Source organism: Pseudophryne corroboree, chromosome 5 (assembly GCF_028390025.1).
Source record: "Pseudophryne corroboree isolate aPseCor3 chromosome 5, aPseCor3.hap2, whole genome shotgun sequence".
NCBI lineage: Eukaryota > Metazoa > Chordata > Amphibia > Anura > Myobatrachidae > Pseudophryne > Pseudophryne corroboree.
Window position 1 is genome coordinate 639,540,855 of NC_086448.1, and position 26,205 is coordinate 639,567,059.

Consider the following 26,205-nt stretch of genomic DNA (forward strand, 5'->3'; position numbering starts at 1 on the left):
CCCTTTGCCTGGAGAGGAGATGCAAATGGTTGGTGATAGAGCAGAGACGGGGTAATGGCATCATTAGGCCCCGCCATCTCCCGGGGAATCTAATGCAATTAGCACATATTTACATAGGCCAATCATGCTGTGGGGATGTATTTTAGCGGCAGGAACTAGAAGACTAGTCAGGATAGAGGGAAAGATGAATGCAGCAATGTACAGAGACATCCTGTATATAAACCTGATGCAGAGCGCTCTTGACCTCAGACTGGGGCGACGGTTCATCTTTCAGCAGGACATCAACCCTAAGCACACAGCCAAGATATCAAAGGAGTGGCTTCAGGACAACTCTGTAAATGTCCTTGAGTGGCCCAGCCAGAGCCCAGACTTGAATCTGATTGAACATCTCTGGAGAGGTCTGAAAATGACTCTGCACCGACGCTTCCCATCCAACATACATAGTAACATAGTATCTAAGGTTGAAAAAAGACAATTGTCCATCGAGTTCAACCTATTTGTGGTCTCCTATGCACGATTTTTTTGTATAAAATTTTGACTGAAGTTGCTGACTGCCGTTCCGATTAACCCCTCTTTTTTATAATAACCATAGTGCGTGACTATGCCCCGTAACCCTGGATATCCTTATTCATTAGGAATTTATCTAACCCATTCTTTAAGGTGTTGACTGAGTTGGCCATTACAACTCCCTCAGGCAGGGAATTCCAAACACGTATCGTCCTTACCGTAAAAAAGCCTTTACGCCGTATTGTGTGGAATCTCCTCTATCCTGAGCGAGTGTCCACGAGTTCTCTGTGTTGATCTAACCAAAAACAGGTCCTGCGTCAAGATCTGTATATTGTCCCCTTATATATTTGTAAATGTTGATCATGTCCCCTCTTAATCTCCTCTTTTCCAGTGTAAACATGCTTAGTCTTGCAAGCCTTTCCTCGTATTCCAGCGTCTCCATACCCTTAATTAGTTTGGTCGCCCGCCTTTGAACCTTTTCTAGCTCCAGGATATCCTTTTTGTAGTAAGGTGCCCAGAATTGTACACAGTATTCAAGGTGTGGCCTCAGAAGTGATTTATATAACGAGAGTATAATACTCTCGTCCCTAGCATCAATTCCCCGTTTTATGCATGCTAATATCTTATTAGCCTTCTTTGCTGCAGTCCTACTTTGGGTACTACTGCTTAGTTTGCTATCTATGAGGACACCTAAGTCCTTTTCCAGTACAGAATCCCGTAATTTTGCCCCATTTAGTAGGTAGGTGTTATTTTTGTTCTTGTTACCACAGTGCAATACCTTACACTTGTCTGTATTGAAGCGCATTCTCCATTTCGCTGCCCAAGCTTCTAATTTAACTAAGTCGTTCTGAAGCGACTCAGCATCCCCCTCCGCATTTATAACTTTACACAATTTGGTATCATCTGCAAAAATTGACGCCATGCTCTCTAGACCTTCCGTTAGGTCGTTAATGAAAATATTGAACAATAGCGGTCCTAATACTGAGCCTTGCGGCACACCACTTAGCACTTCAGTCCAAGTTGAAAAAGATCCATTAACCACAACGCGCTGCTCCCTATTATCTAACCAGTTTTTGACCCAAGTGCATATTGTGCTTCCTAGCCCTGATTCTTGTAGCTTGTAGATAAGTCTCATGTGTGGTACAGTATCGAACGCTTTGGCAAAATCTAAAAAGATTACATCCACCTCTTTAACCCTGATCTATGTTTGCGCTTACTGTTTCATAAAAGCCAAGTAAGTTGGTTTGACAGGATCTGTCCTTCATAAACCCATGTTGATTCCTTTTAATGACCTTATTGACTTCAAGTAACTTCTGAATACTATCTCTTAGAATACCTTCCAATACTTTACCCACTATAGATGTAAGACTAACTGGTCTATAATTACCTGGTTCAGCTTTACTTCCCTTTTTGAATATAGGCACTACTTCCGCTATACGCCAGTCTTTGGGAACCATACCTGATATTACTGAATCCTTAAAGATCAAAAATAGCGGCTTTGCAAGTTCAGAATGAAGCTCCATTAGAACCCTTGGGTGAATACCATCGGGACCTGGTGACTTATTAATCTTTAAATGTTTTAATTGGTCACAGACTACTTCCTCGCTTAAATAAGTGCCTATCAGTGGGATATTCTCATTATTGAAATTATATGTTAGTCCCTGAATTGGGTCCTCTCTAGTAAATACTGTTGAAAAAAAACTCATTTAGTGTGTCCGCTATGTCATTATCATTTTTGCTTAAGATTCCCAACTTGTGTTTTAAAGGGCCTATACTCTCCTTCTTTAATCTCTTGCTATTAATGTATTTAAAGAATTTTTTTGGATTCGCTTTGCTTTCCTTTGCTACTAATTTTTCAGTTTCTACTTTAGCCGCTCTTATTTCCTTTTTGCATATTTTGTTACATTCCTTATAGTGCTGAAATGACTCTGCTTCCCCGTCAGATTTGTATTTTTTAAATGCTCGCCTTTTCTTGCCCATAAGTTCCTTAATCTTTTTGTTAAGCCACATCAGTTTATGATTTTTATTCCTTTTTTTGCTGCTGGTAGGAATAAATTTGAGTGTATTTTTAGCTAGCAGGAATTTTAGTACCTCCCATTTCTCCGTAGTATTTTTTCCTAAAAACAAACCTTCCCATTCAATGTCCCTGAAAAATACCCTCATCTTATCAAAATTTGCTTTGCTAAAGTTTAGAGTCCTAGTTGAGCCAGTATAGGGCTGTTTATGGAAATTGATATTGAATGTGACCATATTGTGGTCGCTGTTTCCTATGGGTTCCCCTACTATAATACCTGATACCAAATCCCCATTGTTTGTTAATACCAGGTCTAAGGTTGCATTGTACCTAGTTGTTTCCTCAATTAGTTGAACTAAGTAGTTATCATTAAGTGTGTTTAAAAACATATTGCCCCTAGCAGTATCACATGAATCGTTTTTCCAGTTTATCTCTGGATAGTTAAAATCTCCCATCACTACTATGTCTCCTACTCCTGCTGCTCTTTCAATTTGCTTTAGTAACAATTCCTCATCAGATACGTTGATACCAGGCGGCCTATAGCATACACCCAATACTAACTTTTTTATTCCTTTTTCCCCACATGCAATTTCTACCCATAATGTCTTGACAGTGTCTACAGTCCCCTCCTGAATATCTTCCCGTATATCAGGTTTTAAGAACGGCTTTACGTAAAGACACACCCCTCCACCCTTTTTATTTAGTCTGTCTCTCCTAAACAGTGTATAGCCCTCTAGATTGACTGTCCAATCATGAGATTCGTCCCACCAAGTTTCAGTAATGCCTATAATATCATACTGTTTGCTTGCTGCAAGTATTTCTAGTTCACCCTTTTTACCAGTAATGCTTCTGGCGTTTACATACATACAACTAAGATAAGTATTTTCCCTTGCGTTAGGGACATCTTTCACCTTATGTTGCAATGATGACCTGTAAGAGTAAAATCTCTTTTAGTACCCATGTTAGTTACCTTACCGCCTGCTCTTACCCTCCCCCCAACTTCTCCCCCATTTCGTTTACTACCGCCATCCCCACTATTCTCACTGCATGACCCGTAGTTTCTAGCTAAACCCTCCCCCCAGGCTCCTAGTTTAAAATCTCCTCCAACCTTCTAACCATCCTTCCCCCCAGCACTGCTGCCCCCTCCTCAGTCAGGTGCAATCCATCACGACAAAAGAGATGGCGCCTGACTGAGAAGTCCACCCAGTGTTCCAGGAACACAAACCCCTCTTTCCTGCACCAATCCCTAAGCCACACATTTACCTCCCTAATCTCCCTCTGCCTCCCTGGACTAGCGCGTGGCACGGGTAATAATTCCGAGAATATTACCTTTGATGTCCTTGCCTTCAGTTTCTTTCCTTAGTCCCTATAGTCTTTCTTAAGGACATCCCACCTTCCGCTAACTTTGTCATTGGTACCAACGTGCACCAAGACCGCCGGGTCTTTCCCAGCCCCTCCCAACAATCTATCTAACTGGTCCGCGATGTGCCGTACCCGAGCACCCGGGAGACAACAGACTGTACGGCGATCACGGTCCCGGTAGCAGATTGCCCTATCTGCCTTCCTGATGATAGAATCCCCTACCACCACCATCTGACTAGGTACCTCACTATCTTTTATCCCAACCGCGCCAGAGGGACCGCTCCTCTGGATGCTAGAGGGAGCAGTCTCCTCCGGCACCGTCATTTCTTCACTATCATCCTCCGATTCCTCGTCCAGTCGGGCAAATTTGTTCGGGTTTGATAGTTCAGAGATGTCGAGCCTCCCCCTCTTTTTCTTCCTTCTAACTGTGACCCAGCTGGCTACCTGATCATCATCCTCTTCTACCAGTGACCCCTCCTGCAACTCCTCCACCGTTCTGTCTAAACTTCGCTCGAGATTGTGAATCTCCCTCAGTCGCGTAACGGTTTGCTCTAGATCAGTTACCTGGGCTTCCAGGGTAACCGTTCGCACACACCTCGTGCAGATGTAATCACACTGGGCCGGTAGCTCCAGGTGTGCATACATCTTGCACGACATACACTGAGTGAGGTCCCCAATCACAGCCCCTCCCATATTGTTTGTAAGGTCTAACTCCCTGTTACTCTCAAAGAAAAAGCAGCAAAAATAAAAAGTAGAAGACAAACAATCTCACTTATACAATAATTAAGCTGGCTTATACTTATCTATCTTTGTGCGGTTCTTGGTCCTTCACTTTTATGCAGCCGTAGTACTCTCTCCTGCGGCACCTATACTCCACTTAGCAGTTGTTCCAGCTCACTGTTGTTCCAACCTCATGGAGCTAGAGAGGTGCTGCAAAGAGGAGTGGGCAAAACTGCCCAAAGATAGGTGTGCCAAGCTTGTTGCATCATATTCAAGAAGACTTGAGGCTGTAATTGCTGCCAAAGGTGCATCAACAAAGTATTGAACAAAGGCTGTGAATACTTATGTACATGTGATTTCTTAGTTTTTTATTTTTAATAAATTGACAAAAATCGCAAAAAAACTTTGTTCACATTGTCATTATGGGATATTGGCCCTCATTCCGAGTTGTTCGCTCGGTAAAAATCTTCGCATCGCAGCGATTTTCCGCTTAATGCGCATGCGCAATGTTCGCACTGCGACTGCGCCAAGTAAATTTGCTATGCACTTAGTAATTTTACTCACGGCTTTTTCATAGTTCTGGCGATCGTAATGTGATTGACAGGAAATGGGTGTTACTGGGCGGAAACAGGCCGTTTTATGGGCGTGTGGGAAAAAACGCTACCGTTTCCGGAAAAAACGCAGGAGTGGCTGGAGAAACGGAGGAGTGTCTGGGCGAACGCTGGGTGTGTTTGTGACGTCAAACCAGGAACGACAAGCACTGAACTGATCGCAGATGCCGAGTAAGTCTGGAGCTACTCAGAAACTGCTACGAGGTGTGTAATCGCAATATTGCGAATACATCGTTCGCAATTTTAAGATGCTAAGATTCACTCCCAGTAGGCGGCGGCTTAGCATGGGCAAATCTGCTAAAATCCGCTTGCGAGCGAACAACTCTGAATGACCTCCATTGTGTATAGAATTGTGAGGGAAAAAATAATTTATTCCATTTTGGAATAAGGCTATAACATAACAAAATGTGGAAAAAGTGAAGCGCTGTGAATACTTTCCTGATGCACTTTATTTATTATTGGCCAATAATGTTAATAAGAACATTTTAAATTATGAATAGAATAATACTTTTATATTAATTATGGCCATATTAATTAATGATATGTACATCCATGATGGAACATGTGCTACAATATTTTTATATAACTGGTGCTTCAATCATTAATAGGGCCCCAATTAACATAACAAAAGATTTTTCTGTATAATTTTAAATTATATTATTTTTAAACATTATTGCTCTAATAATAAAATATTTGAATCATTTATGGCTGAACAATATTTTAATACAGTTTTGGGGCCCTGATTATTAGTGACACACTAATATACAGTATATATTTAATGTGGCTGGTCATTATTTTCGTCCTAGAGAGATTGCTCAAATTCTATGCAGTCAGATCCATTTTTCCTGTGATTTTCCGGTGAGTTTATAATTTTTTACCTGCCACAAATCTCTGAAGCCTGCCGTTGATCTTCATACTAATCCTCAAAATCGACTACCGTTAGGTAACTTTAAATGTAAAGTTGCCGGAAAGCCCACAGCAGTTTCCAGCGAATTTAAACTCCCTGAAAATTTGCAACCCAGTACATTCCCCCTGTAAGGGTTATTATGGCAGTGGGTGGTGGATTTGCCCAAAAATGTTGACTTTCTTCCTTCACAGTATAGCAGTTCCATTCTTCTTTTGTGAGACGGAAACAGAATGTCCAATTTATTTTAATAAACCAGCAATCTTGCTGGAAAAAAAATCTAAAATTAAAGTAACTCCTGGCATGTAAGTACAGAACAGCAAAGAAAAGGGCACCATAAACCATAAACTTGATGACGGTTGCAAATGTCTAATTGTACTAAAAACATCTCATATTTATATTACACTTAAATGTGAAGAGTAACTAATTTGTTCCATGACTCGGCTTATGCTTTCTGCATATAACTGTCGTCTATTTCATCCTTCCTTTGATAAATCATTGTCTTTTTTTATAGTAAAATTTTGAAACTTAAAAAAAAAAAAATCTCAAAGTTCTCTGGTTTAATCCACATGGAAGAAAAAAGGGGGGTGTTGTAGGTGCACTGTCTCTAGCATTACTGATATCATACAGCTTAGCATATAATAAATAGTGGAGTTTAGTTATGAATTGATCAATGCATGAAGCTGCAGCCCCGCGGCAAGGGACTCCACTCTGCTGCAGTACCTAACACTATAGGGGTTCAAACCTAGGGCACGGGACCCCCCAAAAAACCACAGCCAAGCAACCCCAGGGCATCGCAGGGAATAATTATGTGTAGTGAGAAGGATTAAGGGATAGGTGAGAAAAAAAGGGTGTTATGGGGTGAATTAATATAAGTGAAAAAAATGTGTAACATGTATAATAAACAAACGGTGAAAGTGCCAAATTAAATGTAATGCTGCGATGCCCTGTTGTCCCCCAGCCACGGCAGTCCAGGAGGCCCCGTACCCCAGGAGCCACCCCATTTCTGACCTATTGTTCTGAATAATTGGACTTACCTAGAATTGTGCCATATTCACAAGTGCAGTCATGCTAGGTACCCTAGTTAAAATAAATGAGGGTCAGGATAAAGACAAAAGAAAATATATGTCAAGAAAAATTATATGTATATGACCCAATGCTAAATGTCAGGACTGCCATCAGAAATTGTGGGGCCTGGTACTGACCAAATACAGGGCCCCCACCCACCAAAAAAAACAAAAATATTCTGCCACACTGCTCCACCCCAGGAAAGGCTTATTTTAAGTCCTCCATGTGCATCAGCCCATTGTTGTTGTGCAGCCTGTGCAGCTCCAGGTATTGGCGGCAGGAGCCAGGGGTGGGCCCCCTCTCTATAAGAAACCGGGTCTTCAGTCCCCCCCTGATGGCTGCACTGCTAAATGTTACGACACAGGTGAAGTATAAACAACACCCATTTAATTGTATACCCTGCTGCATTTGTACTGCTGCTAGGAAGAGGGTATCACGGAAACAGGTTTGTTTGTTTTTTTTTAAATATCTTTAATGGATTTTTCATATATAAGAGTAGAAAAAGAAAACAATACAATACAGAATAACTGTATACAAAGTACAAAATAAGCAACTGTGGATAAGGCAAAACAGAATAGTACCAGCAGTACAATGGGCAGCAATAAACTTTGGGGGAAAGATTCCTAGGACATTTCAAAATAGCAGTATATACTGTAATATTGCGAATGCCAAGCCCAGGATAATTACACAAAAATAAAATGTATACAATTATTCAAAGAAAGTACATCACAAGATCATAGAGAGAAAGAAAGAAGAACGACAAGGATATGAGGTAAGAGGGGGGGGGAGGGGCTACAGATGTCATAAAAAGAACCATCTCAAGAGAAGTAGGAGTACCAAAATATATACATAGATAATAGAAGGGCCATATCGACTGATAGTGGTAACCTAGAATGTAAATAGAAACCATCAATTCATGGGAATACAGATTCTGTGGTAGGATTTCCAACTAAGGGAGTCAAATAATTGTAGTATATGGTGTTGTTGTGAGGGAGGGAGAGAAAGATTCAATATAAGGGCTCCATTTCCTGTGAAAACGTAAAGCGTTACGATCCAGATCCGGAAGAGTGGACTGATGTTCAAGGTACAATGTAGTAGTAAGAATGGACTTAAGGTTTTCAAGGGAGGGGGAGGTTCGAAATATCCAGTGATTTAAAATCAAATCCCCCCCCCCAAAGTCAATAAAACATATAGAAATGGGACATAGTGGGCCTGGGAAGGGGGTAGACGCCAGGCGGTAGTTTTAAGGCCAAGGATTGCTGCTGGGTCCATAGGGAGAGAAATTTGAAAAGTAGATTTTAAATACCACAACACTTTGTGACAAAATCGTTTCACTTTCGGACATTGCCAAAAGTTGTGCATAAAAAGAGCGTTAGGCGCTTTACATTTGGGACAATATCCGGTTTCCGTAGAAACCATATATTTACGCTGCCAAGGGGCAATATAATCCTGGGGGAGAAATTTAAAATGGATCTCCTGGAGTTGGGCGGAGTGTAAGGCCTTCAAAATAGAAGAAAGGGGGGAAAGGAAGCAATCCTCAAGTGTAGCCCAGGACCAATCACTTGACCAGTTAGAAATCATAGTGGGCCACAGAACATCAGGCATGCTAGAGAGTAAATCGCGGTACAACCAACTGACCTTATAAGAGAAGTTTTGCATTGTTAACAGAGGAGATAAAGGGTCATTCCTCCGCTCGTGCACAGGAGGAATAGAGAAAGATTGCACATAGTGACGAACTTGAAGAAACATATAAAAATCAGACGGGAGCACACCGTGTCTCTCAGCTAGGTCCGCAAATGACAACACATTTCCACCAGGATCAAACACGTCACGAATAAGGTCAGTACCCTTAGACTTCCACATGAGAAATTTTTTATTGTCAAAAGATGGGGTGAAACAAGGGTTCCCACAGAAGGGAATAAAGGGGGAATATTCTGGGTTTCTATGTAATGCTTTATTGATAACCCACCACGAGAGGTAGGCGTCCCAAAAAAGAATGTTCGAACACACTACGGGTGGGAGTAGGGTTTTGGGGATATGAAGAATAGCCCTGAGATCATAAGGATGCACAATGGCCTGCTCAATAGCATGATTTACATATGAAGAAGTACCCAATAACCAGTCTGAAATATATCGAAAGGTCACAGCTCAAAAATGCTAAGAGGTCAGGGACGGCTAAACCACCATCTTTGCGAGGCAGTTTGAGTTTAGGAAGGGAAATCCTAGATCTCTTGTGGTTCCACAAAAATTTAGAGAACATTCGGTCATAGAGCAATAGATCATTTCGAGGGGGTTGGACAGGTAACATCTGAAGAAGATAAGAGATTTGGGGAACACAATACTCTTTAAAATGGCTACTCTCCCTAATAGGGACACAGGGAGGGAGGACCAAGTAGTTAGTAGTTGGGATACTTTGTTAAAGACAGGTGTATAATTAACAGAGTAGAAATCTGAAATATTAACTGGAATATAAATTCCCAAGTATTTTAGTTTAGAGGTAATTAGCTGGAATTGAGTAAGCGTGGGCGAGGAGGGATGTACACAAGCAGTCGGAGTGAGTGGCAAGAGCTCAGACTTGGAAGTATTTATGCGATATCCCGCAAAAGAGCCAAAAATAAAAATAACTTGCATAACTAGGGGGTCAGAGGTCTCAGGATTCTAAATGAAAAGGAGCATGTTATCCGCGAACAAGCTGACACGGAGCTCAGGGTCCCGGACCATCACTCCAGAGTAACCAGAGAGATGGCGCAATTTGATGGCAAGGGGTTCTATGGTGATGGCGAATAGCAATGGGGATAGGGGACAGCCCTGCCTAGTACCCACGTGAAGGGGAATAGGATTAGATAATTATCCATTGCACATGATGCGAGATGCTGAGGGGGAATATAGAGTGCGTAGCTTGTTGATCAAATCCAGCGGAAACCCGAACTTATCCAGCGTGGTATACAGGTGATCCCAGCTAACAATGTCAAAAGCCTGGAGTGGAACCAAGTAGCCGCCGCAATAACTTTACGAATGTTATTAGTGGAGTGTCGGCCTGAAATGAAGCCTGTTTGATCAGGGTGGATAATAGAAGGAAGTAAACCTTTTAATCTATCAGCAATAATTTTGGTAAATAATTTATAATCAACATTGAGGAGGGAGATAGGGGGGGGGTAAGAACCAGGGTCCATATCAGGTTTGGGAAGAAGACGGACCAGAGCATCGTTGAAATATAAAGGGAGAGAGTGAGAGGCCAAGATTTTATTAAATACCAAGGTCAGAGGGTCCACCAATATAGGCAAAAACATCTTATAGAATCCTTCGGGCCCTGGGGCCTTTAACGGTTTAAGGCTTTTAATTGCTTTTTCCACCTCTTGCGCGGTGATCGGGGAACATAGGCCACTGGTAGCAGTATTCGAGGCAGGGAAACAGATTCCCAAAAATAATTTTTAGCCTGTTCATCAGTAGGGGGATGGGAATATATAGCAGTGTCAAAATCTGAGAGGAGCTGCGCCATATCAACAGATTTGGTAGCTAACGAACCATCAGCGCGTTTAAGTGTCTGAATCATTGAAGAAGGCACAGAACCCTTCAGAAGATTGGAAAGGAGGCGGCCCGTCTTATTGCCAAACCTATAAAAGTGATGATTTTTGTGGAAAGTATGATGGTCACCCATCATCGCTAATACAGCATTAAACTGGGATTTACAATCCAGGTACACTTTTTTCGAAGAGGGGGAGGGGTGCTATTTGAAATACTGATAGGCTTCAGTTAAACTACGCTGAGAAGTTTGTAAACTCTGAGAGTAAGTGTTTCTTCCTCGAGGAGACATATTCTATGAGTCGGCCACGGATAACCGCTTTTGAGGTCTGCCAGAACATTAAAGGATCAGTAGCAGAAGTAGTTTCATTATCCAGTCTGAACTCTTCCCATAACACCTCTAATTTATTCCAAAACTGCAGGGAAGAGGTAAAAGCAGTTGGGAAACGCCAGCATTTAATGGAACCACAATCTAGTGAAGTAGTAAGGGATGTCCATACTAACGCATGGTCTGAAAGAGAGAGAGTTTCCATTTGTGCCTCAGTATTCTGGGGGACTAAGGAGTCTGACAATAATAGGAAGTCAATCCTAGATAAAGTGCCATGAGCAGCCGAGAGACACGAGTACTCCCTGTCCGTAGGGTGGAAGAATCTCCAGACATCAGTTAATTGTAATTGTTGTGCAAAGAAGGGGACACCCAGGGCAGGGGGGGGGGGGGGGGGGGGAGGGGAGAGTGTGCACGGGCAGAGGAGTTTGTGTCCATATAAGCAGAGACAACAATATTGAAGTCCCCGCCCACAATCATAGGGCAGGAGACAAATGGATATAGTTTGGTTAGAAGACTCTTAAAAAAAAAAAAATACCTTAGAATATGAGTTCGGGGCATATACAGTACATAAAACATAGTGTTATATAGCATAATCTCCAAAAAAAGAAATCTACCATCAGGGTCACATATGGAGGTAAGAACCTTGATGTGCAAGTTACGTTTAGCAAGGATTAGGACACCTCTAACTTTAGAAGAATAGGGGGCATCAGAGAGCAACTGCCAACCCAGAGCACCCAACTTTTGGGCCTCCGGGGGGAGGTGGTGCTGTAAGAACACCAAGTCCATATGTAGTCTATTTAAATAAAGCAGGATCTTCTTCTGCTTAACAGGGAAGTGGATTCCCCCAACATTCCATGTACCTACTTTAATAGAAGACATATGGCAACATACATTGAGCAGTTATACGTAAAAACATCTCGCATACCCCAAGATACTTGAGGGCAGAGGGAGACACAAGAGGAGGGGAGGAAGGGAGAAGGAAGAAAAACAGTGGAAACATAGAAAACAAGAAGTAAGAGACCCGCAGGGGGGTCCCACAGTAACAATTGTAGAGTAACTTCACGGGAAAATAGGAGAAATATTAACAATATGCGGTAAGGAGTACACTTCCCCTAGCCAACTACCACTATATCGAACGGCATAGGGAGAGGGTAGAGGATAGGGGAGGGGGGGGGGGGGGTACAGAGGAGCGTCCAGAACAATGATATTCGCTGTCTAAACATATTGAAAAAACATGGAGATCATTGAGATCTACAGAGAAGCAGCAGTGAACAGAATATGTGAAAACATAATTACAGCAGAAGGAAAAGTTATAAGCTGGTATAGATATACATCACCCAGAGGACCAGTAGGAGTGTAAGGAAATAGTCCATATGAACCAGGCATGTCCAAACTGCGGCCCTCCAACTGTTCTGAAACTACATATACCAGTATGCCCTGAAACAGTTTTGCTGTCAGAGAATGCTAAAGCTGTGTCAGGGCATGCTGGGATGTGTAGTTTCTCAACAGCTGGAGGACCGCAGTTTGGACATGCCTGATATAAACCAACGTAGGGACCTGCGGACCATGAGGTGAGGGAAAGAAAAAGAGGTATTATAAATGGCAACGTGGAGGGAGCAACAATGGATCAGGAAAGTTCCAATACGAAGGTCGGGGGCTGTGGATTCCGAAACGAAAGCAGCAGCATCCTGAAGGGTAGTAAAATCTTTGAAGGATGAGCCATTAAAGATTCTCAAGCGTGCGGGGTAAAGCAGTGCAAACTTGCGGCCCTCGTGTGTCAATTTAGAGCAGACATGGGAGAACGCCTTTCTGAGCCTGGTGAGCTCCGGGGAGAAATCTTGAAAAAGTAACAGCTTGGCATCTTCCCAAACGAGATCCCGTATGTGGCGGGAGGCAGACCACAGTGCTCCTTTTTGGAAGAAGTTGAGACAGCGAAACAACACAGCTCGTAGATGAGGAGATGTAGAAGAGGGATGGGCAGGACCCATTCTGTTGGCACGTTGCACCACTAGGTCTGAGCAGACATCTTGTACTCCAAGGAGATCAGGTAATGTATGGTGGAGAAAGTGATAGAGAGCCGGTCCCTTTACTGACTCTGGCAGCCCAATGAGCCTGAGGTTGTTGCAACGCAATCTATTTTCTAGGTCGTCAAGCTTTGACCACACCATGTTTTCAGATTTTTGCAGTTCAGCAGAAATATCAGAAAGTTCAGCAATTTTCTGAAAATTTTCACCAGCGGTATGCTCCACATGTAATACACGCTTAGCCAACTGTTTGTATTGACTCTTGATATCCAGGACAGTTTGTTGCAGTGCTGCAGCATGTAACTGTGCTTGTTCCTGGAACATAGGCTGCAGTTTCCTTCACACCCCTAACAATGTCTCCATAGGACAAGGAGTGAGCAGGGGGTGAGAGGGCAGTGAGCCACAAGCAGATCCAGACCCAGCAGAGGCATTAGACACGGGAGGCAGAGGAGCATCTGCTGCTTGAGCTCCATGGTCCAGGGAAGCCGCGGTGGCCATCTTGGAAGTGGAGCCGCTGGGAACATCGGGCTTGGCGCGGGGTGCTTTGCCCTGTATAGCGGGGGCCAGAAACCTGTCCATACAGGGGAGCCTGGGACACAGAGGGTGAGTGGGGGAACAGACCGCTCAGTGGACGCCCGGGGAGCTGTGTCAGTCCATGCAGCGCCGGTACCAGAACCACGGAAACAGGTTTGTGGGCTGCTGAAGTGACACTGATAATGTCCAAGTTGGGCCTACCTCTCCCAGCTGTTCTTGCAGCTGCCGTGACCATCATGAAGTGCCCAGGAAGCGTAGAGTTAGTCAGAAAGTGATGTCCTCAAAAGAAATGGGAAATACTTAAGCAGGAATAGGAAAACATCATTTTTTTAATTGGGAACAGCAATCAGCAAGCATAATATCTGCGGGCCTTGCAGCATTGGGTCAGCAAGTCAGACATGGTTTTCTATTACTTGTGAGTTGTGATTATCGTCATCATCATATATTTGAACCTGCCCTTGACTACATGCAAAGCATTTGCCTTCGACAGCCCCTTGCTCTCCCCTGCTAGTTGCCATACTGATGGATCCCCATGCAGCCTGTATACAAAATAACAAATATCTTTGGTGTTGTGTTTAGGTCATAAGATCACAAGATTGTACTTTATGCTTTCAACATGATTCTTCCATTACTAAAACCCCACTTTTACCCTTAACATTTGCATAAGGAAATCCAAAATTATAGTGATCTTTCATTTTACAAGATAAAGATATGAATCAGAGATCATGGCTTTTAATTTACCTATGGATAAGCTGTTTATCCCTAAACTCAATTTTAATGTCAGATGGCAACCTTGAAACCTTAAATCACAAATATGAAAAATAGTTATGCAAGTGTGCAGTCAGCACGAGCTGGAATGGGGATGGTCAGACCCTCCAATATAAAGAAAGAAAAGTAGGGTGTACCAGCGCTGTCTGTAAAAATCATGTACAAGGGACGGTTTGCTTCATGTAGATAATTTATTTCTTAAAATATATACAGGTTGAGTATCCCTTATCCAAAATGCTTGGGACCAGAGGTATTTTGGATATTGGATTTTTCCGTATTTTGGAATAATTGCATACCATAATGAGATATCATGGTGATGGGACCTAAATCTAAGCACAGAATGAATTTATGTTTCATATACACCTTACACACACAGCCTGAAGGCCATTTTATCCAATATTTTTTATAACTTTGTACATTAAACAAAGTGTGTCTACATTCACACAATTCATTTATGTTTCATATACACCTTATACACACAGCCTGAAGGTCATTTAATACAATATTTTTAATAACTTTGTGTATTAAACAAAGTTTGTGTACATTGAGCCATCAAAAAACAAAGGTTTCACTATCTCACTCTCACTCAAAAAAGTCCGTATTTCGGAATATTCCGTATTTCGGAATATTTGGATATGGGATACTCAACCTGTATATTAAAAAATATATAAAATAAAACAAGAGTGTATAATAGCACTATTATACACCATATCTTGATTTATTTTATATATATTTTAAGAAATAAATTGTTTTTATCTATATGAAGCAAACCGCCCCTTGTACATGATTTTTACAGACAGCACTGGTACACCCTCCTTTTCTTTTGAAACCTTAAATACCTTGGAGTCTTTATCACAAAGTTCTTTGATACAGTATACGCTGCCAATTATGACTGACTGATAGTGATTTAATTCCAACCTAACAGACTGGAACAAACCTACTACTTTAGAGTTTGGCCAAGTAGTAGCAGTCAAAATGTCTGTGGTTGCTAAACTTCTATACCAGTGGCAACCCTCCTTATTCATGTTCCCTCTACTATTCTTAATAGCCTGAATCAATCTCTCGAAATCATCTGGGCTGGTTGGAAACCCAGGTTAAAGATGCAAATCATATGCAAACAACACCTTGATGGAGGCCGTGGTGTTCCTAACCTCACTAAATACTAAGAAACACATTTGCCTCACTGCATTTTCTGACATTCTGCCTAAACGCATTCAGGAGCAGATTTGCTAAATATTTATTCTCCATTCTCAGTTCTACAAATCTTCTAGAAGAAAAACCCAGAAAGATCAATTTAAATTACTACTGTGAATTTTTCATTGTAATTATGGGACTTTTGCACCTGCAATAACCAGCTGATATCCTTTTACCATCAGTTTGCTTCCTTGATGGATAATCAAAACTTTTAGCCTGGAGAGCACCATGCAGAGTTCCATCTTTGATTGGCCTAAAACTTACTCTACCCCATACAGATTAACTCATTATTCACCAGCCCCTTCTCCAGATTTTCACTCCCCCATAGCCTTTTCTTCCAATTTTTGCATGTTAGACAATTTTATCATTCATCCTTCAGATACTTGCAATTGCACCATTGGAGTTGATCTTTTTGTTGAAATTTCATTCAGAAGCCTAATATCTTCTATTTACCAACTAATACTATCCCACAAATAACCCCATAAAGAGGCACAGAAACTTGCTTCGGAGAAGGAAGCTGGTGTGGCTCTGGATTCGGATCAGTGTTCCAAAAAAAAAACACACAGAAAAATATTTTCTAAAACCTCCATTTTAGCAAGAATCAAAGAGAATTCTTTCAAACCTTTCTGTAGGTGGTACTGAGGGGGTAATTCAGACCTGATTGCTCGCTAGCATTTTTTGCAGAGCTGTGATCAGGGCAGAACTGCGTATGCACCGCAATGCGCAGGCGCATTGCACAGGTACAAAGCGGATCGCCGCTCAGCGATGGGTTTGTGCGAAGAATCCATTCGCATGGGCGATCACAAGGAGATTGACAGGAAGAAGCCGTTTGTGGGTTGCAACTGACCGTTTTCTGGGAGTGGTTGGAAAAACGTAGGCGTGTCCAAGCGTTTGCAGGGCGGGTTCCTGACATCAATTCCGGTCCCGGACAGGCTGAAGTGATCGCAGCGGCTGAGTAAATCCTGGGCTACTCAGAGACTGCACAAGATCTGTTCGTACAGCTCTGCTACACATGCGTTCGCACACTTTCAAAACTAAAATACACTCCCCTAAGGGCGGCAACTATCTGTTCGCAGCAGTGCAAAAAAACCCTAGCGAGCGATCAGGTCTGAATTAGGCCCTGAGTGCAGACACACCTTAACTCCATCTTCCCTCACTCCCCCAACATGTACTGGAGGTCAGATTATTAAAACATGAAAAGAAGAAAGTACGATCTTGGCGGAGCAAACCATAAACTAGGTAGGTGAGTGCCCTGCCGAGAGAGTACTTTCTTCTGTTCATGTTTTAATAATAATCACGGTCATTTTAAAATAAAATATCTACCTGGACTCAGTGGTTACTACTGTATGCAGAGTCTTTCTCTTATATAGACTCTTAAACATGCCATTACATCGCTGGTGTATATCATACTATAACTCAGTAAGTCACACTTTGCCTGTGGTCTGTAAACAGGTATAATTAAATGACTGTCTACATTGGGCTTTAGGTTTGTTGCCCTACTAAGACTGTTGCAAATTGACACTAAAGTTCTTGAGACACTCCATGGTCTGAAACAAATTTCTGTAATAAGTGCATGCAAAGGATTACACAACCTTGTAGACTTGGTTATGGATGCAGTACAGCAGCATTATACCAAACCAGGTGGCTTTCCTGGCCAGAGAACATCATCATGAACACATCACTAGCACTGAGCAGCTATGTTCTAAGTTGACATTTTAGTATGTGGATTCTGATACCTTGCTCAGTTAGACTAGACAGTCATTGTGACATCTAGTGGTTGTGATAGCACGTGTGTGTCTTTGTAAAATAGGTTATGTGTATTAATTGCAGTTAATCAATAGCTTACTTCCAAAGCTTAACCAAATGTAGCAGTTATGTAATTATACCGTTCTGTAACTACAGGTTACCTGTCTGATAGTGGGCAGTAGGAAGATACTGGAATAGTTCCAGGAATATGCAAACTTTAGCTTGCTCTGGTCACCAGTTCCTAACCCTGTAAAATACACATAGGATGATGTGGAAAGAACTTATTGCAAAAGGGACCTATTGTACCACTGCCAATCTGCTGGAATGCAGTACCTGCTCATAACGTCATGTCTCCTATCTGATTGCTGCTCTTTGCAGGTTACATAACCTGATGGAATCATGCTGTTTACGTACATAACGACCAGCTATGTCATATTATGGATAGATCTCAAACTGATCAAATACATAAATATTGCTGATCTATATGACCCCATCTGGTGTCGCCTTGTTGGAAAAAAACAGGTTTGGTTATTTTATATCTGTTTAGTAAATACACTGTATACATTGTTTAGAGCATTTCATTGTTTTAAGTCTTTGCTGTTTGTTATTATATCTACAGTTTTTTACATTTAAGTTTACAGTACATATTTACATTTTGTTTTCCAGGAGTCTCGTGCATCTGGATCTTCTGTTTTAAGTATACCAAAGTCCGTTTTTGTTCCAAGAATAATTCGTGTTAATCTCAGGGATTTAATATTCTGTATGGAGCAAGAACGAAGAACATGTCATTCTTTGTCACTGTACCAAGCCCTCTTGAAGTGAACTTTAGTGCATTACTGTTAACGTAGTATTGTTTTTGTTGGTGCACTATATTGGTGTATTTCATGAATATGTCTTAGTAGAAAATATTTTTTTTGTTACAGGTTTACACACACACACACACACACACACACACACACACACACACACACACACACACACTTAAACATAATCTGGTTTGTAGTTTGGATGTTCCTGCTAAGCAAGTAGTTTGAGTTGCCAAAAAAAACTATGATGTTTGTAAACATTTTTAAAGGAAACCACAATTTTCACACAAAGATTGCTTCATCTATGTAGGATTTGGGGGTATTTTGATTATGTAACTGCTAAAAAGCATTACCCGTGAAATAAACCCAAAGAACCAGTTTCAAAGCCAGATTTTTCTGTGTTCAACAATTTAATGCATTTACTGTGTGCAGCTTCTGGGTAACAGAATACTGTTGTAGCAGGAAATGTTTTTGTAGGATTTTTTTCTCTATATGCAAAATATGTTTCAGAATATTGGATGAAATCACCATTTTTAGATAACCTTTTTAGTACTCTAGATATACTGGGTAAACTTTCTCTGTAGCGATTCATATTTTATATACATTCTCGATAGTTGTCCTGTGCTTTTTAAATAATTTTTACAAGTATAGTTAAAGTATTTTTTCTTCTAGTGGCTGTTTTTTTTTCTCCTTTCATTTAATTAAAAGGTAACATGGTGGCACATTGGTTAGTTTTGCTGCATCACAGCACTATAAGGTATTTGAGGCCCCATCCTCCTTGTCACTCCATTCCTGTCTTTATTCTAAAGTGTGGGGTTCATGAGCATAGCACCACAACGCTAGGATTTATGGGACTGTCTCATACCTCCCAACATTGCATTAGGGGGCGTGGCCTATTGGAAAAGGGGCATGACCTCACGGCGAGTGTCACAATCGCAAGCCACGCCCCCATTTTCGTCTCTGCCGTGAATAGACACTGTGCGCATGCGCACAGCATCTATTCACCGCTGCTCTGCTCAGAGCAGCGAGTGGCAGGGGGTATCTCCCAACTGCCCCCCCCACCTGCGGGACTCTGTGACCCGCGGGTGGGACAGCTGGACAGACTGTAAAAATTGTGACTGTCCCGCCAAAATCAAGACCGTTGGGAGGTATGCAGTCTTATGCCTGGAGAAAGTCTGTGTTAGCACTGCAACAGAGGAGTCTGGATTCCTTGGACTTCACAAACAACTTGTGCTGATTGCCTACTTCTGTCTTTGCCGATATGGCTGTCAAATGGTCCAGATGAGGGGTCAGGGTAAGCCTAGATTTCTCTAACGTCCTAGAGGATGCTGGGAACTCCGTAAGGACCATGGGGAATAGACGGGCTCCGCAGGAGATAGGGCACTTTAAGAAAGCTTTGGATTCTGGGTGTGCACTGGCTCCTCCCTCTATGTCCCGCCTCCAGACCTCAGTATTACACTGTGCCCAGTGGATGAAGGGCGCACTGCAGGGAGCTCTCTTGAGTTCTTTGCTACAGAAAGCATTTTGTTTGGATTTTTACTTTTTTCACAGGGAGCACTGCTGGCAACAGGCTCCCTGCATCGAGGGACTGAGGAGAGAGGGGCAGACCTACTTAACTGATAGGATCTGCTTCGTCGGCTACTGGACACCATTAGTTTCAGAGGGGGTGAACACAGGTTCGTCCTGGGCGTCCACCCCCGGAGCCACGCCGCCGTTCTCCTCACAGAGCCAGAAGAACAGAAGCAAGAAGACGTCTCAGGCGGCAGAAGCCTTCAGCTTCACAGAGGTAACGCACAGCACTGCAGCTGTGCGTCATTGCTCCACATCACCTCACACACTCCGGTCACTGTATGGGTGCAGGGCGCAGGGGGGGGGGGGGGGGGTGCCCTGGGCAGCAATAATAACACCTCTTAGATGGCAAATAGGTATATACATGTACAGCTGGGCACTGTACATGTATATAATTGAGCCCCCGCCATTTTACACGATTTTGAGCAGGACAGAAGCCCGCCACCGAGGGGGCGGGGCTTCTCCCTCAGCACTCACCAGCGCCATTTCTCTCTCCACAGAACGCTGAGAGGAAGCTCCCTGGACTCTCCCCTGCTTACACACGGTGAAGGGAGTTTAAAAAGAGAGGGGGGGGGGGCACATAATTGGTGGATAAAGTATAATACAGCGCTGCTGGGGAAAAGCATTCTGTGTTGGTCTCCAGGGTTGTTGCGCTAAGGTGTGTGCTGGCATACTCTCTCTCTCTGTCTCTCCAAAGGGCCTTTCAGGGGATACTGTCTTCAGAAAGTTTCCCTGGGTGTGTGCAGTGTGTCGGTACGTGTGTGTCGACATTTGATGAGGAAGGCTCGCTTAATGTGGAGGGGGAGTGCTTGAATGTCAGGTCGCCGTCGGCAACGCCGACACCGGACTGTGTGGATATGCTGAATGTCTTGAATGCAAATGTAAATCTCCTGCATAAAAGATTAGACAAAGCTGAAGCTAGGGATCAGTCAGGTAGCCAGTCCGTGCCTGTCCCTGTGGTGCCAGGACCTTCATGGTCTCAAAAGCGCCCCATATCCCAGGTCGCTGACACAGATACTGACTTTAGTGTCGACTATGAGGATGCAAAATTACAGCCGAAGGTGGCAAAAGGTATTAGGTACATGATTATTGCCATAAAAGAGGTTTTGCATATCACGGAGGAACCCCCTGTCCCTGACACGAGGGTTCACATGTATAAAGGGAAAAAGCCTGAGGTCACGTTTCCGTCCTCATTTGAGCTAAGCGAATTATGCGAAAAAGCTTGGGAATCTCCGGATAGGAGACTCCATGTTCCCTTTTCCACAGAAGGATCGGATACGATGGGAATCTGCGCCTAAAGTAGACAAGGCGCTGACACGCTTATCCAAGAAGGTGGCACTGCCTTCTCCGGATACTGCTTCCCTCAAGGATCCTGCTGATCGCAAGCAGGAAATTACCATGAAGCACATTTACATACATTCAGGAACTATAGTTAGGCCGGCCATGGCGTCGGCTAGGGTTTGTAGTGCTGTCGTGGCACGGGCAGACTCCTTATCTACGGAGATGGACATCTTAGATAGGGATACCATTCTAATGACCATGGAGCATATCAGAGATGCTGCCTTGTATATGAGGGATGCTCAGAGAGACATTTGTTTACTAAGCTCTAGAATAAACGCTATGTCTATTTCTGCTAGGCGGCTCTTGTGGACCCGACAGTGGACGGGAGACGCCGACTCAAAGCGGCATATGGAGTCATTGCCTTACAAGGGGGAGGAGTTGTTTGGAGAAGGCCTCTCGGACCTAGTCTCTACTGCTATGGCCGGTAAATCGAATTTTTTTACCTTATGTTCCCCCGCAGCATTCTAAGAAGGTACCACATTATCAAATGCAGTCCTTTCGTTCCAATAAAAAGAAGGTACGAGGATCGTCCTTCGTTGCCAGAGGTAAAATTAGGGAAAAAAGCTGCACTCAGCTAGTTCACAGGAGCAGAGGTCCTCCCCTACTTCCGCAAAGTCCAAAGCATGACGCTGGGGCTTTCCGGGGGGGGGTCAGATCAAGTGGGGGCACGTCTTCGTCTTTTCAGCCACGTCTGGGTTCAATCACAGGTGGATCCCTAGGCAATAGAGATTGTTTCCCAGGGATACAGACTGGAATTCGAAGACATGCCCCCTCGCCGGTTTTTCAAATCGGCTCTGCCGGCTTCCCCGTCAGAGAGGGAGCTAGTGTTAGTGGCAATTCACAAATTGTACATTCAACAGGTGATAATCAAGGTTCCTCATCTCCAGCAAGGAGAGGGTTATTATTCATCCCTGTTTGTGGTACCGAAACCGGACGGTTCGGTCAGACCCATTCTAAATCTAAAATCCCTGAACCTGTACTTGAAGAGGTTCAAGTTTAAAATGGAATCGCTCAGAATGGTCATCGCCAGCCTGGAGGGAGGGGATTGGATGGTGTCCCTGGACATAAAGGATGCGTACATTCATGTTCCGATTTTCCCCCCTCACCAGGCGTTTCTGAGATTTGCAGTACAGGATTGTCACTACCAATTTCAGACGTTGCCGTTTGGTCTTTCCACGGCCCCCGAGAATTTTCACCAAGGTAATGGCGGAAATGATGGTGCTCCTGCGCAAGCAGGGAGTCACAATTATCCCGTACTTGGACGATCTCCTTATAAAGGCGAGATCTCGGGAGAAGTTGCTGGACAGCGTGTCTCTGTCCGTGAAGACGTTGCATATGAACGGCTGGATTCTCAATTTACCGAAATCACAGCTAGTACCTGCAACGCGTCTGACCTTTTTGGGCCTGATTCTAGACACAGACCAAAAAAGAGTTTTTCTTCCGGTGGAGAAGGCTCAGGAGCTCATAGCCCTGGTCAGGAACCTTTTAAAGCCAAAAAAGGTTTCGGTGCATCATTGCACAAAGGTTCTGGGGAAGATGGTGGCTTCATACGAGGCCATCCCCTTCGGCAGGTTCCATGCGAGGACTTTCCAATGGGACCTATTGGACAAATGGGCCGGGTCCCATCTACAGATGCAGAAACGGATCACCCTGTCTCCCAGGGCCAGGGTATCTCTCCTGTGGTGGCTGCACAGTGCTCACCTCCTAGAGGGTCGCAGGTTCGGCATTCAGTACTGGATCCTGGTGACCACGGACGCGAGCCTCCGAGGTTGGGGGGCTGTCGCACTGGGAAGAAATTTCCAAGGTCTCTGGTCAAGCCTAGAGACTTGTCTCCACATCAATGTCCTGGAGTTGAGGGCCATTTACAACGCCCTACGCCAGGCGGAGGAGTGGCTTCAGAACAAACTGGTTCTGATTCAGTCGGACAATATCACGACAGTGGCTCATGTAAACCGCCAAGGCGGCACAAGGAGCAGAGTGGCCATGGCAGAGGCGACCAGGATTCTGCGCTGGGCAGAAGGCCATGTAAGCGCGCTATCAGCAGTGTTCATCCCGGGGGTGGACAACTGGGAGGCGGACTTCCTCAGCAGGCACGACCTGCATCCGGGAGAGTGGGGACTTCATCAAGAAGTCTTCACACAGATCGTGGATCGGTGGGGACTGCCTCAAATAGACATGATGGCGTCCCGTCTCAACAAAAAGCTAAAGAGGTATTGCGCCAGGTCAAGAGACCCTCAGGCGGTAGCGGTAGATGCTCTGGTGACACCATGGGTGTTCAGATCGGTCTATGTGTTTTCTCCTCTGCCTCTCATACCCAAGGTGTTGAGATTAATAAGACTAAGAAGGGTCAGAACAATTCTCATTGTTCCAGATTGGCCAAGGAGGACTTGGTAACCGGATCTGCAAGAGTTGCTCACAGAAGATTCGTGACCTCTTCCTCTAAGGCAGGACCTGCTGCAGCAGGGGCCCTGTCTGTTCCAAGACTTACCGCGGCTGCGTTTGACGGCATGGCGGTTGAACGCCAGATCCTCGCTGGAAAAGGGATTCCGGAGGAGGTCATTCCTACCCTGATCAAGGCTAGGAAGGATGTGACATCGAAACATTATCACCGTATATGGCGGAAATATGTTTCTTGGTGTGAGGCCAGAGCTGCTCCTACGGAGAACTTCCATTTGGGCCTTCTGCTTCACTTCCTTCAAACGGGATTGAATTTGGGCCTAAAATTAGGGTCCATAAAGGTCCAAATTTCGGCCTTATCCATTTTCTTTCAAAAAGAATTTGCTTCTCTTCCTGAAGTACAGACTTTTGTGAAGGGAGTGCTGCATATTCAGCCTCCCTTTGTACCTCCGGTGGCGCCTTGGGATCTTAACGTGGTATTAAGTTTCCTCCAGTCACCTTGGTTTGAACCACTCAAAACAGTAGAGTTGAAATACCTCACTTGGAAAGTGGTCATGTTGTTGGCCTTAGCTTCTGCAAGGCGGGTTTCGGAATTAGCGGCTTTATCATATAAAAGCCCATACCTGATTTTTCACGTGGATAGGGCAGAGTTGAGGACTCGTCCTCAATTTCTGCTCAAGGTGGTCTTATCTTTTCATATGAACCAACCTATTGACGTGCCTGTGGCTACACGGGACTTGGAGGACTCCGAGTCCCTGGATGTGGTCAGGGCTTTGAAGATTTACGTCACCAGAACAGCTAGGATCAGGAAGACTGAAGCTCTGTTTGTTCTGTATGCGGCCAACAAGGTTGGCGCTCCTGCTTCAAAGCAGACAATTGCTCGCTGGATCGGTAACACGATTCAGCAGGCGCATTCTATGGCAGGATTGCCATTGCCTAAATCGGTTAAGGCCCATTCCACTAGGAAGGTGGGCTCTTCTTGGGCGGCTGCCCGAGGGGTCTCAGCACTACAACTGTGCCGAGCTGCTACTTGGTCGGGGTCAAACACCTTTGCAAAGTTCTATAAGTTTGATACCCTGGCTGAGGAGGACCTCCTGTTTGCTCAATCGGTGCTGCAGAGTCATCCGCACTCTCCCGCCCGTTTGGGAGCTTTGGTATAATCCCCATGGTCCTTACGGAGTCCCCAGCATCCTCTAGCACGTTAGAGAAAATAGGATTTTACTTACCGGTAAATCTATTTCTCGTAGTCCGTAGAGGATGCTGGGCGCCCGTCCCAAGTGCGGACTTCTTCTGCAAGACTTGTATATAGTTATTGCTTACATAAGGGTTATGTTATAGTTGGTCGGTCTTGAACCGAGGCTATGTTACTTGTTCATACTGTTAACTGGGTAGTTTATCACAAGTTATACGGTGTGATTGGTGTGGCTGGTATGAATTTCGCCCTTATTACATAAATCCTTTCCTCGTACTGTTCATATCCTCTGGGCACAGTTTCTCTAACTGAGGTCTGGAGGAGGAACATAGAGGGAGGAGCCAGTGCACACCCAGAATCCAAAGCTTTCTTAAAGTGCCCTATCCCCTGCGGAGCCCGTCTATTCCCCATGGTCCTTACGGAGTCCCCAGCATCCTCTACGGACTACGAGAAATAGATTTACCGGTAAGTAAAATCCTATTTTTATGTTTTTCATTTATCCTATTTTAGTAAGAAGCAGAGCAAGAAAGGAAAAGTTTAAGTAGTTCATACTTCCCCTAGATCTACTGGCTGTTAGAGCTTCATGAGAAAAATCATGCGAAAAAAGGCCTTTCTACTTCTATGCATGTCTGTTGTTACCCAGTTTTGTTCTATTATTGTTCCAATTGTAAAGTGCAACGGTATATGCTGCACGGGTTTGGATTATTAGAACTACACTAAAAAGGTCTACCGTCAGTAGGTCTACTACCACTAATTGTAGACATGCATTAGGTCGACATGGTCAAAAGGTCGACATAGATTAGGGAGACAGTAGGAAAAGTCAGCAGGGTCAAAAGGTCGACACAAAAAAAGGTAGACACAATGTTTTTTGGGTGTTTTGACACTTTTCTGCCACAAACAAGCCCCATTAGTGTACTGCGTAGCACGCTTTCCTCGCAATGCTTCGAGCAAGGTGTCTCGCTCCTCTACCACTGTGCATGGCACAGGTTACTATTCCCAATCGTAATCCACATGGATGGTAAAGTATGAAAAAGTAAAAAAAAAAAAAAAAAAACTTGTCTACCATATGTGTGTCAACCATTTTCATTTCAACCTTTTGACCCTGCTGAACTGCCTACCTTTTACATGTCGGCCTTTTAACCCTGTCAACCTAATGCATGTCTACCATTAGTGGTAGACCTATTGACTGTAGACCTTTTTAGTGTAGATCTATAGTCCGGATACCATGCTGCGCTATATAAAAAACTTTATAATAATAATAATAATAATAATAATAATAATAGAAGCACATTGGGGATTAACCCCCTGTGTCCTCCTGCACACCAAGCTGTACCTGTACCAAGACATAAAAGACTATATATTTCTTCAAAATCCAGAGGTCTTTGTTACATACATTTGCAAATATATGATAAAGCCACCATGCCCCGACAAGGCTCCTCTGATGCTGGTGGTCCCTAACTCTAGGTCTGGGCCCGGGGTACAGAACCCTACAAACCGACAAAGGCCAGCCACCCCACGGCAGCACAATGCGAGAAGGTTAAAGTGCTAGTATGTGTTAATAAAAAAAAGCAAAATCTGTGCGTGGCTTGGCTGGCTGC

At 43.7% G+C, this 26,205-nt stretch overlaps 1 protein-coding gene across 1 annotated transcript in view; it reads left to right on the forward strand.

Annotated features, from left to right (window-relative positions):
- TAF4B (TATA-box binding protein associated factor 4b) overlaps window positions 1-18,493 on the forward strand; it is a 319,736-nt gene extending 301,243 nt beyond the window's left edge. The window contains exon 15 of the mRNA XM_063923630.1: window positions 17,969-18,493. Coding sequence (XP_063779700.1) covers window positions 17,969-18,124 — 156 coding nt within the window. The 3' untranslated portion in view covers window positions 18,125-18,493. The remainder of the gene's footprint in view (window positions 1-17,968) is intronic.
- Window positions 18,494-26,205: the final 7,712 nt, after the last annotated feature.